We start from the raw sequence: 12960 nt of genomic DNA, 5'->3' as shown, positions 1-12960 counted from the left end.
GTTGACCTGTATCTTAGTATCTAATATCTAACAGCATCTTGTGTCATTGCTTCATTTATTGGTGCTTCTAGCTTCCAGTTACATTCATTCACATTATGTGCATCCATACCATCACTTAGCTTGTACCTTCAAGGCATTATATCCACAGAAAAAAAAAAGAAATTAAAAAAAGTATATAAACAGTTTCCACACAGATTAAGTATATTCACAACAATTTATGCATCCTGCAACGGACTCAATTGAGTAGTTTTAGCACACTTAAAATTCAGTAAGATCAGCACTCATACAAACCATTCCATAGTTCACCTTCTTCTTTCTTCTTTTTTTGTTTTGTTTTTACCCATCCCTTCACCCTTCCCACCTCTAATTGTCATGCCCAAAATTTGAACCCTAAACCTGGCAGTGGGAAGTATTATAAGAGCCCTCCCCTGCCCCCGTGTTTCTTTCATTTCATCCTTCAATCTGCATAATAATGCCCTGAACTTACTGCATGATGCATTTACATTTTATAGCAAGACACCAGGTCATATCCCCAGAATTACTCTGTGGCATGCCAGTTTGAAAAGCTCCCATGAAATGGCCACAGCATCATTTCGTAGAGGAATATCACAACTTCAGCATCGAACATTGAACACATCATTGGACAGACCACATGAACAGTTGACAAAGACCTCTTAACAATTCAAACAAGTAAAAAGTAAGTTGCAAAATAGACACTTAGATCATTTGCGAACAGTAAAACATAGCTTTATTGATAACACATTGATTCATACAAATTACAAGATTCCAATGAATATCCAAAAATTAATAACTTATCAACACTCTCGTCTACCATAAAACGTATTGGTAACAGGTTTCTAGAATGGACTCAAATCCAAATCCAGCATTGAAAGAGTGTTCATCAATCTCTATCCTTAAAATTTTTAAAGTGTATCACTCTGTAATACAAAATTTTTACCTTCTCAAGGCAGCCAGAATTCGATTGCCACTCTTATCTAAGCCTCACTAGAAGCAGTCTTAGAACTCCTGAAATCCTTCTTCAATTCTGCCACTCTTTTCATACAAGCCGCCTTCGTTTTCCCCGGCACAGCAGCTGCAATCTTCTCCCACCTCATTGCTACATCCTTAGGAAAGGCTTTTAGAGCATTAAGCAATGCTAAATCCTCCCCAGCATTCCATCCACTACTGTCTCCCTTCGCTTCAACGCTCTGCAATCCTCCAACATGACTCTCATTTCCCCCCTCGATTCGCCTATCCACCGGCTTCCTATCCTTCAAAAACTTCTTATAACTATCCTCGTCACTCACTTTTTTTTCCCCCATTTCCTTTGATCTCTTTATCACACTCTCTACGCTATGCCTGCCCTTAAAACCCTCAGTTACCGCCTCCCAACGTCCCGGCTTCCCTACCGGATGCTTCCCCATCAACTTCTTCAACAACTCATCATCCCCCGCATCCCACTGCACCTCCTCATTCACAACCTTACCCTTGCTCTTCTCAAATTTTGCAACCGACCCATTTCCATTCACCGAAAACCCATTTTGTTCCACCGCTTCCCAGCCGTAATCCGGCCTGGTTGACCCGGATCCATTTCCTGACCCGTCTTGTTTCCTTGTAGATTTTACTGACCTTTTACCGCTTCTTTTGCTAACCTCATCAGATATTTCGGTTTCCTTTGTGGGTTCGGGTAGGGGTGGACCAAGGCCGACCCGGATGTCGCCGGCCGTGAGGGAGAGGGGAGCAAATGGGCCGACGAGGAGGGAAACAGAGAACCATATGAAGAGGGATTGGAAGGGATCTGAGGTGAAGTAGAGGAATGACAGAGCGAGGAGAAGTGCAGAGAGAGTGAGAGAAATGAGGAAAGTGGGTTTACGGAGAGATGGGGGATCTTGGGACGATTGGGCGGGTTCGGGTGTAGGCTTCGATTGGAGGACGAATCTGGGTCGGGCATCTTCGTCTAAGAACTCCATGGTCAAATCTCAAAACCGAAAAGCCGTCTCCTCAAACCACAGAAAACGTGGAAGCTCTGAAAGAGATCTACCGCCCTTTACCGTTTGCATAAGTTGCTAGAAGGGAACGCTTTCGCATCTTTGGACAAAGAGGAAAGCGGTCTCTGCTTCTCACGTCTTTACCTTAGGTGGTCTCTCCTTTTTCACTTATTCCACTTTAATTTTGCAAGTGACCAGCATTTTTTCTTCTCTTTTTTTTTTTTGGATGTGGTAACCACTAACCAGCTATGTAATATTTCATCTAATGCATGTTTTACTTAATTCTTCTATTTAATTTTTAAAAAAATAGTGAATTTAAAAATTTGAAAATATTGCATTCAAAAATTCAACCTTAAACTTGAAGAACAAATCATAACTTGTGTCCTAATATTCGTCATATTTGAATAAATGATTTAATTCTCACTTTTTCACTACGTGGCCTTCTATTCATGTAGGATGATGATGTATTAAAAGTCAAGTAGATTATTTGGGATAATTTTTTGCAAAAAAATATTATAGTACTGTTTTGACTTTTGATACAATGTATGTAAGATAAAAATGTGGTTAAAAAATGTGTTGATGATGCAAGTAAATAAAATTTGACAAATAAATGCTATCTTTACAAACTACAAAACATTCTAAACCTTTTGAATGAAGGATGAAGTCTTGTAAAAAAGAGAATGTGAAATTTTGTTATTCTCTTCATAACTCGCTAAAATAGAGCAAGGAGTAAAATTGAAACTCAATAGACAGTAAAAAACGGTATGCCGCAAATATGCCATGATATATAAGAAGCTGTTGGTTAACTGTTGAAATGCTGCTTATCATGTCAATACCTGCAAATGTTCAGTAGCCTTTATGAAGAGGCCTGCCAAGCTAACTTCAAAATTTCTGATCCTTATATCAGTTGAAAAACATTTTATATTGAGCTTAGAATTTCATAACCAACAGATCATGGATTCTTCATATATCCACAATATACATGCTTTCAAAAGCTTAATGTGGCATCTACGATCCACAGTTGTGAAAATTTCAGCAAGTTTTGTACATTTTCAGTCCTTTACTCCTCACTTGTCAATCCACTTTTAAGTAGCCATCCAAGAGTGACAATACATGAAACCTGTAATTAAACAAAATTAACCAATGCTAACATTTTCTTTTTGCAAAATTAAGAAACAGCATCTTGTTTTTGTACTTATTTTGGGAGAGGAAGGGATGAATGTTCCATCTGAGAGAATGCCTATGTAAACCAGAGACTACTACCTGAATGCATGTAGTATCAAACCAGTAAAAGCTATTTATTCCTTGAGCTTCAGGCACCCTGCAAGGCACAACATGGTCTGCATCAGCTGAGTAGGATAACAGATAAGATGTGGCATCAAAAACTTTTAAGAGCATGACTAGTTCAGTCAACTCATAATTTTCAAGGCAAGTAAAACTATAGTTGTACAATCCAATGCAGAGTTCTCTTTACTTTGTTTTCAGGGGAAAAAGAAAAGAAAAGAAAAGGCCAAATCAACCTTGTAACAGGTAAAGATTATATATTTCCAATGTCATAGTCATTTAATCACCAATTTCACTTCAATAAATTCCATATCTAGTTTTTACCTGTTCATTTGCTGAGGAGAAAATGGTTTTGACTGATTCAAAAACAGCTTCAACAGGCCTTGCAGCATCCACCTGCCAATTGAGAACTTGGTTGTTGCTGCTGCAGGAACCAAAACAGTCATTTGTTCATAAACTCGCGAAGATGAAAGATTGCTTACCTTCCGTACCTTCCCCTTTGAAGCATAATAATTAACCAGAGGCAGAGTGGACTCTTGAAAAACTCGAAAGCGTTTCTTTATTGTTTCAATGTTATCATCTTCTCTTCCCTAAGATTTTGAGTGCTGTCAAATGCGATCCTTTCTTTGTCCACAATAAGGAAGAAACCTACATTTTGTAAAAGCACTAAACAGAAACCATGAGCATGTCAACTTGGCTTACACAAACCTAACCTGGTTTCTGGATAGAAGGCGCTTTGTCATCTCCTCTTCTGGACAATCAAGAAACAGTATGAAATCTGGTTCAATCTTTGTCTACAGAAAAGAAGAGTCAAATTCAAAGTCAATCTTTTAAGTGTGGCTTTGACAAAGTGATGGTTTCGCCAGAAGCCCAGTACACTGAGATTAGGTGAATACAAGTTTAAATTGGAAGGAGGATGTATTGTGTTCAAAACTCAAACTTTCAGTTGAAAAATATACTTACAAGTTTCTCAAACGTTCTAACATTCTCTTCATCTCTGGGGAAGCCATCTAGAAGAAATTTGTCATTGTCAGTTTCTTGCATAGCTTTTTGAATAAGCCTAACCGTTATATCAGATGGAACAAGTTTTCCCTCATTCATCATGTTCTGGATCATGGTGCTGCAGAATCAATAAGGACATGATGACAGTATGAAGTCAGAGAGTAAGAACTATTCCAACCATAACCATAATCTAACAAAAATTCTACATCAGATCCATTTCAACTACATAATATCATGCCAATGTTTGTATAGTCAATACCATGGAATCAAACATTGTTCAACTGATACTTCGTGCTCAATATTCTGAGAAATAAAATTGTAAGACCAATAAATCAAGGGAAAAGCAAGACTATATACCCATGCTCTGAGCCAGCTTTGATTTCTTTCCTGAGAAGCTCACCCGAACTAAGGTGGCTATAACCAAATTGTTCAACAATTTTGGCACACACAGTCCCTTTTCCACTTCCTGGACCACCTGTTAGATGCATCATCCAAAGCCATCCCACCGTAAGAAAGAATAAAAGAAGTGATACAAGTATATTGAGAAAGGTCACAGATTGACAATTACAAGGTCAGAAACACTAAAATTATTGATCAAAAGGAAAACCATATTCATGTGAGGTTGTTAGGGTTATTGCAAAGGAAAATTGAAGAGAAAAGGCAAAAGAAACTCGGATGCTGACACATAGGTGGATGCATATCGTTACCGAACTTGGCAACCAAATATCTAAAAACAAAAACAGGTCTTTAATTAACAACTTCAGGTGCCATGAAAATGAAACACAGCCACATCAAGGAATGATAAAAAATACTTCCTTTTCTGCCAAACAGAGGGTTTCAGAAAAGGACGGAGCAACTAAAACTCGTTGACTCAACTAAGCCAAAAGAACTAAAGGCACTATGAAGCCATTCTCTGAAATAAATGAATTTTGTGCGGTGCAGATTACTAGCTTCTTTTATCATTCACTCCTCTTGCTAATAAAAGATATAAAAGCCTTGCAGGTGTTCCTTCCACTCACAAGCAGCAAATTTTGTTCCATGCGGTCCATACGACAAGAAAGGCAAACTTGATGAGACAATTTTCCAAGATGATTTTGAAATTATTTGGCAGTTTATCTGTTTGATTGAAATCTGTGTCAACATGTCTTTTGCTCAACTTTCTTGAGTTTCTTGGACCTGTGTCCTCTGTTATCTGGAGGAAAGACAATAAGTAGAGATCCACCTTCAAGATTTGTTGAAAAAGCTGTGTACAATTCATGAGTTTAATTAATCAGAACAGAAGTAGTCTATTTTGACTGAAGAATTGGATCAGAAGACACTTCCTGTGGATTTAAATATAACTAAGTGGAATATGCCAGTTTAAATGCTCATATAGGTTAGGAACAGGAGCAGAGAATCAACCCCAAATGCTCACCCAAGACAAAAACAACTTTGACCTTCTTCTGTTTTGGCAACCTTCCATCATGCTCCTCCTGTATTATGAAATCCTTTCATTGATCAGACTGAATATGATCCCTACTGATTCTAGCTATATAAACTAAACATTAGCAAGCAAAAACATATCTACTGAGGCAATTCATCAAGTTAAAGCTCTGCACAAGTCCAGTAGTGCTTACCTTTCAAACCAATCACCCATTACCTAGATGTTGTGTGGAGATAGTATTCAGATGGAGCAAATCAAACATGTAATTGTCCAGAATTAAGAACATAATTCTTTAGCTGGCTCCTTAAACTGCCTATAAATTTAACCTAGAAAATCATGTCTAGAACAGATCAACTTTTTAAATCACCATGCACTAGGCTTGCTCATTTCAAAATCATGGGCAAACAAAAAGCAGTATATGTCTACCTCGTTGGCAAAACCCATAATAGATTTTAGGAGAGCACAACAATTTCCCATTGAGGTAAGCTCCTACAAAGTCAAAAACAAAATTTAACCCAAATATATTACCTTATAATCAGGCGATAATATCCTTCTGAAACATATTTATTTCAGCAAATATGCAATTGCCGGTACTGAAAATTAAAAAACAAAATCCAAACCGCCCTTTAATCAAAGCTAAAAACAATCATATAGCACTAGGAGGATGAACAGCTAAAACTAGATGTCACTTTCATATGCCTTGCGAACAAGAAACAAGAACGTACCATTCCAAACTAAAGCACTGATTTCATGCAGTCAAACAGTCTAAGCAGCATAGAAAATTCTAGTGATTAAGATCAGAAAAAACAATAGATGTAAATGGGGAGAAGAGAAAGGTACCCGGTACAGTTGTGGTAGTTGCTGGAAGCTAGGAAGTTAGCAAGAGACAGAGAAGAACCGAGAAACGTAACAGTAAGAGTAATGGAGTAGCAGTACTTAGTAAGCTACTGAAATGGAATAAGTTATTCTATGCGTTAAAACTACGATGCTCTGTCTTTTTGGAAGGTTGATACAATTTTAAATACTACTAATCAACTTTTGTACCATTTTAATTTTACTCGACGAAAAGAATAATTAGTGCCACAAGAAACTTTGCATTGTGAATTTCGCATTTTCCATCGCCATTTTGGATCCCATTTGGAAAGGTATATTTAGTTCTTCTTGAAAAAAAAAATATTGCACCCAAGTTATTTGTGCACTTTTTAGCTCAAAGTAGCCCAATTCAAGTCTGCCTAAGTGCCAAATGTGGAGCAAAAGAATTATAGTGACTTTTTTTTTTTTTGTAAGTGATTTAGCGCATTGCTTTGTAAGATTTGATTTTGTCTTTACAAATTTGAGTGGCAGAAATTGATTAACCTGTATAAATATGAAAATTTTACCTTATTAAGTTGACAACAGTTTAAACATGCTTGATAAAAGTACCTTCGAGAATGTTTTATCAAGAAATCAAATGAAGTTTCAACAAAATGTTTGTGTAGTATATTTTTCTATGTTTGGTTCTACCTCAATGAGATAATTAATAGTATAAGAAATTTACATAATGGAAAAAAAAACTGCAGATTTTTTAATAATAGCCATTACTCTTATTTACATAATTAATTTGGATTCCACTAATCTTCTTAACCATATTTCCGGAGAATTTTAAGCATATTTTCCAATCAATATTTCTTGTACTACATTAATCAAAAAAGAAGTTTCAATAAAAGTTTTATGAAAACACCTCAAAGCATCTAATTGATGAAAGATCATTTCAATTCATCACCTATAATAATCTGGCCAAGTTAAAAGCACAAATTTAACAGTTCAAACCACAGGTTAAACATGAATAGTGCTGCTCGAAATAGCTCCGCTTGGATTAGCTGTTTTGGAGAGTATTTTTGAAAACTTTTGAATTATTGTATATTATTGTGGTATTATATTTAAAAAACTTATTTTTAAAAAAATGGCCAATCCAAAGGGAGCCGAAGGTATAAGAAATTTATGTAATTAAAAAAATTACTTTTTTTTTTTGTCTACACAGTGGATATCTGGGTCCGAGAACTGGTTACCGTACGATCCAACTAATCCCACTGTGTGGCCGGGAGAGGCTGCCCAACATCACCGACCAGGTCAACCCGGGGACTCGATCCCGAGACGTGACTCTCCCCCAACTGGGACTACAATCACTGGACCGAACCCCGAAGGGCTAATTAAAAAAAATACTGCAATGGCTTAATTTGGATTCCACTATTCACTATAAACGTATTGCCAAAGAACTTTAAATATAATCTCCAATCAACATTTTCTGTACTACATTAATCAAAAAAGAAGTTTCAATTTATGAAAGATCATTTCAATTCATGACCTATAATAATCTGGCCAAGCTAAAAGCATCTATAAGAGTTCAAACCAAAGTTTTTTTTTTTTTCATTTTCGGAACGACTTTTTTAAAATTATTTTGACAAGAGTGCGGGGTGTAAACTGATGAAGTAAGCATCATTATACCGAAATTTAACTGTAAAACACCAAACTATACAATCCCTATCTGATCTTGCCGCCAAATCTTGGACAGAAAAAGATGACCGTTAGGCTCAGAGCCGCCAGAAATTCAATCGACCTTTCCTCAAGAACCCTTGAAAAGTTCATCAAAACCCAGAGAAATCTTGCCAGGCCAACTCCAAAACTCTGGTCTGATACCGATAAACGAGGCCCCAGCCATCTAGACCATGATGGGGTGCAGATTTTAGATCTTAGCCACCCCATCCTGCATTTTAGACTCTATCAGTCCTAATCTCTATCATTTCAACCAAATATATACCCAACTCGTTGTCTCGGGCCTCATTCAACATCCCCTTGCTTCCGGCAGAGCAATTAAAAAGCTCTGTTCTTCTGAGTCTACACTTCCTTGTGCCATTAAAATATTTGATAATCTTGAATACCCAGATGCTTTTCTATTTAATACTATAATTAGAGGATACGTGAGATTCAATGACCCAAAAAAGGCATTGGCTTTTTACTATAATGGAATGGTTAAAAATTGCGTCTTTCAGAATAATTATACTTTTCCTATATTAGTTAAAGCTTGTGCTGATGTGGGTTTGTTAGATGAAGGGATAAAGATTCATTGTCGTGTTGTGAAATGTGGGTTTGAGTTGGATTTATTTGTTAGGAATGCTCTGATTCATATGTATTCTGTTTGTTTAAAAATTTGGGATGCAAGGAAGGTATTTGATTTATGTTCTGACTCAGATCTGGTAACTTGGAATACGATGATTGATGGGTATGTGAAGAATGGAGAACTGGGTTTTGCAAGGCAGATTTTCGATGGGATGCACGAAAGGGATGTTTTTAGTTGGAATTCAATAATTACAGGGTATGTAGGGGTTGGGGATATGGTGGCGGCAAAGGAGTTGTTTGAGGAGATGCCTTCTCGTGATGTTGTTTCTTGGAATTGTATGATTGATGGCTATGCCAGGACTGGAAATAAAGATGGAGCGAGGATGTTATTTGATCAAATGGATTGCCGGAATATGGTTTCTTGGACTACTATGTTGGCTCTTTATGTGAGGTTGAAGGACTATTCTGAGTGTTTGAGATTGTTTGATGAGATGATGGTGGAAGGAGATGTTCAGCCGAATGAGGCTATACTTGTAAGTGTTCTGATCTCTTGTGGACATCTGGGAAGGCTTGATCGAGGTCAATGGATTCATTCCTATATAAAAGGTAGTGGACGAATCAAGCCAGATGTGTTGCTTATGACAACTCTCTTGACAATGTTTGCAAAATGTGGGGCTATGGATTTGGCGAAGTTGATCTTTGATGAGATGCCAGAGAGAAGTGTTGTATCATGGAATTCTATGATTATGGGATATGGGATGCAAGGGCATGGAGAAAAAGCTCTTGAAATGTTTATGGAGGTGGAAAAGTGTGGACTGATGCCAAATGATGCCAAATGATGCCACTTTTACATGCATCCCAAGTGCATGTAATCATGCTGGGATGGTGTTAGAGGGCTGGTGGTACTTTGATTTAATGCATAGAGTTTACAATATAGAGCCCAAGGTTGAGCACTATGGTTGCATGGTTGATCTCCTTGGCCGGGCTGGGTTGGTGCATGATAGTGAAGAACTTGTTAAGACAATTCCCGTGGAAGCAGGAACAGCTCTATGGGGGTCTGTACTTTCGGCATGCAGGACCTACTCCAGACTAGAACTTGGACAGATTGTTGCAAAGCGATTAATTGGTATGGAACCAGGGGATATTGGGCCATATGTGTTATTGTCCAACATATATGCCACAGAAGGGAGATGGGATGATGTGGAGAATATAAGAAAGTTGATGAAAGAAAAGGGCACAGAAAAGGAAGCTGGGTCTAGCCTTGTGCACTTGATGGATTTAAAATCAGATATGTCTCAGAAAACTAGATCAGCCCACAAGAGAAGCATGGTTTACTCTATGTTGAGTGAAATGGGTGCTCAATTGAAGTTGTCATGCAGACAATAGAACAGGAAGAGGAATATATATTCTTTGTGGAAGAAATTATCAAAATTGGTTATTCGGAGACCAAATTCATGAATAGAAGGATTAAACCAACACAAAACTCCCTGCTAGAGAAGATTGAGTTCTGGAAGTTATATATTTGAAGCAAAGGGAAAACAGTTGATGATATTTTTTTTAACTGAAGATTTCGCTCAGCATATGCAAAAAATCAGAACGTGTTCGTGTTAATATTGAGTTGCGATTATTTGAGACGTAAGCATGCTAGGCAAAAGTTGACCTGAATACCAATTATCTATCAGATATCCTAGCCTGGCTTCTGAATTGAAGGTGATGGTATGACTTTTCGTGGTTCATCACTTGCATAGACAATAGGGTGATTTCCTAAGTTATGATTGCCCAACTTCATCGTGGAATACTGTTGATCTCAGTTTATGAATTAGCATTGGCATTCAAGTATTCAAGGCCATTGCTGCCCAGGTGAGATATAGTTGTAAATTCACAAAAGTTGTTCAGTTTGTTCAGAAGTAACATGAAATGCTGTATATTGACAGATACAATCAACATCTTGTCTATCAGAGATATGAAGCTTTGAAAGCTTTATGAGTAAATGTTGAAAGAAAAATAATTATGTCTTGCATCCAATTTATTCATATGCAATCAATTGTTTTGACATAGGAGGAGGATACAATTAGTCCACAGTCTATAGTAGAGAATTACTACAAACCTATAATTCTTCTCCTGGTTACTTTTACTAGTGAGCAGTAATGGAATGACTAACTGTAGAACGCCAACTTCTTGTACCATCTCCTGACTAAATTTGGATACGAAACGAATAAAAAATAAAGCACAAGAACACCGAGGACTTATTGACCGTAGAATGACAACATTCAGTTTCTTTGGCTATGCATTTCTTGTACTCCTGAGTCATATGTGTCTCCAGGTTTCCAATTTCCTGGTATGTTATTGACTGGAACTACCCATGTCTCATCTTCATCATTGGCACTAAATAGCATCCTTATCGATAAAGGCCCGCTTGGTGGCGAGGTGGTTGTCCATACTGCTCCATGAGTCCTATCCAATAGTTTACAAACAAAGGTTTGTGTCTGCACAAAGAAAAATGTGCATTTGTAAGTTAAGCACACTTCTGAACTATAGTCAAGGAGTCTAGGTAGTGTGCTTTTACCCAGACTGATTAATTAATATTGTGACACTCAAAGTCTGTGAAACAAAACTATTCTTGTTTTACAGATAATTTGACAATATCTTTCATAAACTTGGTCTATGGAAAATGAGTAGGTTCCAGTATCAAAGGGGAAAAAGCACTGTGTGGTACCTCACAGAGCTGCACAGCTGTAATGTCCATCTTTCCTTGCTGGTACAGTATTTCAAAAGCTAAATAATAAGGGTTATTGCTGCTCTCATCGATCTTGAATGTAGTATTTTTGTTAAGATAGCTACATGAGACCCTGTTCAAAAAGAGACAGAGAGATTCATTTAGTTCACAGAGGTTTTACTTCCATGGAGGATATAATGAAGTTTTGTGTTTTCATGGACTTGCTTAATTACTTTTATGGAATAAATCAATGGTAAACCCAAGGAAAAGAACATATAGTTCCTGCAGATGCTCTCCTCTCAGTCATATGAAAGTTCAATTTGTGAGCTTCTAACTTCTAAATCATCTGTTATTAGTTAAATCTAGAAGCTTTCTTAATGACCATGAAGCATATCTTGTAGTTTTTTTGTTCACATGTATCTCTAACCTTCTATATTCAATGTCAACTATTCCAAGTGCCAGTAGAGAGGCTGCTTCATCTATGCTCTGTGCCATCTGACTAAAGGCTCGCTGGCTGAGAATGAAGTCAGTTCGATCACTGCTTCCATGGTCAGTTATGACTACAGTTACTCCTTTATCCAGGCAATAATAACTGTTAGTGCACCTTACCTGATTAAGAGCAGCATGATAGAGTCATTAGACATAAATATAGATAATGCATACAAGCATATGAAAACGTCAGGCATTCTAATGACATGTATAATATTGTGGCATGCTGTAATTACCTGATAGCAAGCGCCACATCCTACACCCGCTCGATACAGCTCTGCTGCAGCCGAAATGTCACCGCCATTGAGTGTTGCTCCAAACTTACCAAAGCCACATTTCCCAACTGCGATCATATTAAGCGCGATATTAGTGCTAGCAATTAATGTGCATGAATTCATGTCATCTAAAATTGCAAAGCAAGCAAGACAACACGCTTTCCTGCTCATGCTTATGAATTTGTATATGTAGCTTGATCCTGACCTTCTGTTCCTTTTTTGTCAGAATTTGGGTAATAACCTGCCCGAGAATGGATAAAACAATCAGGACAGGTCTCAGACTTTCCAAGACTGTGCATGAAAGGAAACATGCAACAAAGATCAAGAGCCATCTCAGGGGTGCCATTTTAGGAGTAAGTTGCAAATGCAGGGTAGAGGGATGCAAATGAAACAAGAAGTTGGTTGCAGAAGAACTGGATGATGAGTTCTGTTGTATTTATAGAGCTAAACAAGCAAATTGCCTCCAGTTCGGTAAAATCTATGACTTTGACATTCTGCTCAAGTTCGATTTGAATTAATGAATTCTGTTAAGGTTGTACCCAGCAACTTTCTTAGACCTAAGCATTACGTGTTTTGAGTTGCGCAGAAAAACCACTTTCTGACCTTCCATAGTTTATAATTTTTCAAGATTGCAGTCTGGAATCTGCAAGGACTCACTTTTCTTTCTTTCTCATGGTTTCATTCTTC

The 12960-nt window shown here is 37.4% G+C and overlaps 2 protein-coding genes and 2 pseudogenes across 3 annotated transcripts; 1 reads left to right on the top strand and 3 right to left on the bottom strand.

The window, feature by feature from the left end:
• Positions 1 to 73: 73 nt before the first annotated feature.
• Positions 74 to 2078, bottom strand: LOC113779977 (transcription factor MAMYB-like). Of its 2 annotated transcripts, none has more exons than XM_027325793.1 (2): positions 959 to 2078; positions 74 to 126 (listed from the first exon to the last, which is right to left on the bottom strand). In XM_027325793.1, exon 1 carries the CDS (start codon positions 1968 to 1970, stop codon positions 996 to 998), a length of 975 nt encoding a protein of 324 aa, XP_027181594.1. In that variant the 5' UTR covers positions 1971 to 2078; the 3' UTR covers positions 74 to 126; positions 959 to 995. The 2 variants fall into 2 exon arrangements, with proteins under 2 accessions (XP_027181594.1, XP_027181595.1); XM_027325794.1 differs by lacking the exon at positions 74 to 126 and adding an exon at positions 655 to 673.
• Positions 2079 to 2960: 882 nt separating this feature from the next.
• LOC113781430 (UMP-CMP kinase 3-like) lies at positions 2961 to 6612 on the bottom strand. Its single transcript, XM_027327364.1, has 10 exons — positions 6538 to 6612; positions 6124 to 6186; positions 5689 to 5746; positions 4632 to 4749; positions 4236 to 4392; positions 3986 to 4066; positions 3755 to 3862; positions 3597 to 3668; positions 3252 to 3309; positions 2961 to 3108 (listed from the first exon to the last, which is right to left on the bottom strand). The coding sequence occupies exons 2-9, from the start codon at positions 6172 to 6174 to the stop codon at positions 3301 to 3303; spliced, it is 654 nt and encodes a 217-aa protein (XP_027183165.1). The 5' UTR covers positions 6175 to 6186; positions 6538 to 6612; the 3' UTR covers positions 2961 to 3108; positions 3252 to 3300.
• A 1642-nt stretch (positions 6613 to 8254) lies between these two features.
• LOC113779490 lies at positions 8255 to 10179 on the top strand (annotated as a pseudogene).
• A 788-nt stretch (positions 10180 to 10967) lies between these two features.
• LOC113779967 lies at positions 10968 to 12673 on the bottom strand (annotated as a pseudogene).
• Between the last annotated feature and the right edge of the window lie 287 nt (positions 12674 to 12960).

This window comes from Coffea eugenioides, chromosome 8 (assembly GCF_003713205.1).
Source record: "Coffea eugenioides isolate CCC68of chromosome 8, Ceug_1.0, whole genome shotgun sequence".
NCBI lineage: Eukaryota > Viridiplantae > Streptophyta > Magnoliopsida > Gentianales > Rubiaceae > Coffea > Coffea eugenioides.
This window is presented reverse-complemented; position numbering and strand designations above follow the sequence as displayed.

Coding starts and splice junctions, on each gene's coding strand:
- LOC113781430 (XM_027327364.1), bottom strand. CDS start 6,174: ATGGGAAATTGTTGTGCTCTCCTAAAATCTATTATGGGTTTTGCCAAC. Junction 5,747..6,123: donor TTATGGGTTTTGCCAACGAG/GTAGACATATAC, acceptor TTCATAATACAG/GAGGAGCATGATGGAAGGTT. Junction 3,863..3,985: donor GCCTTCTATCCAGAAACCAG/GTTAGGTTTGTG, acceptor TCAAAATCTTAG/GGAAGAGAAGATGATAACAT.
- LOC113779977 (XM_027325793.1), bottom strand. CDS start 1,970: ATGGAGTTCTTAGACGAAGATGCCCGACCCAGATTCGTCCTCCAATCG.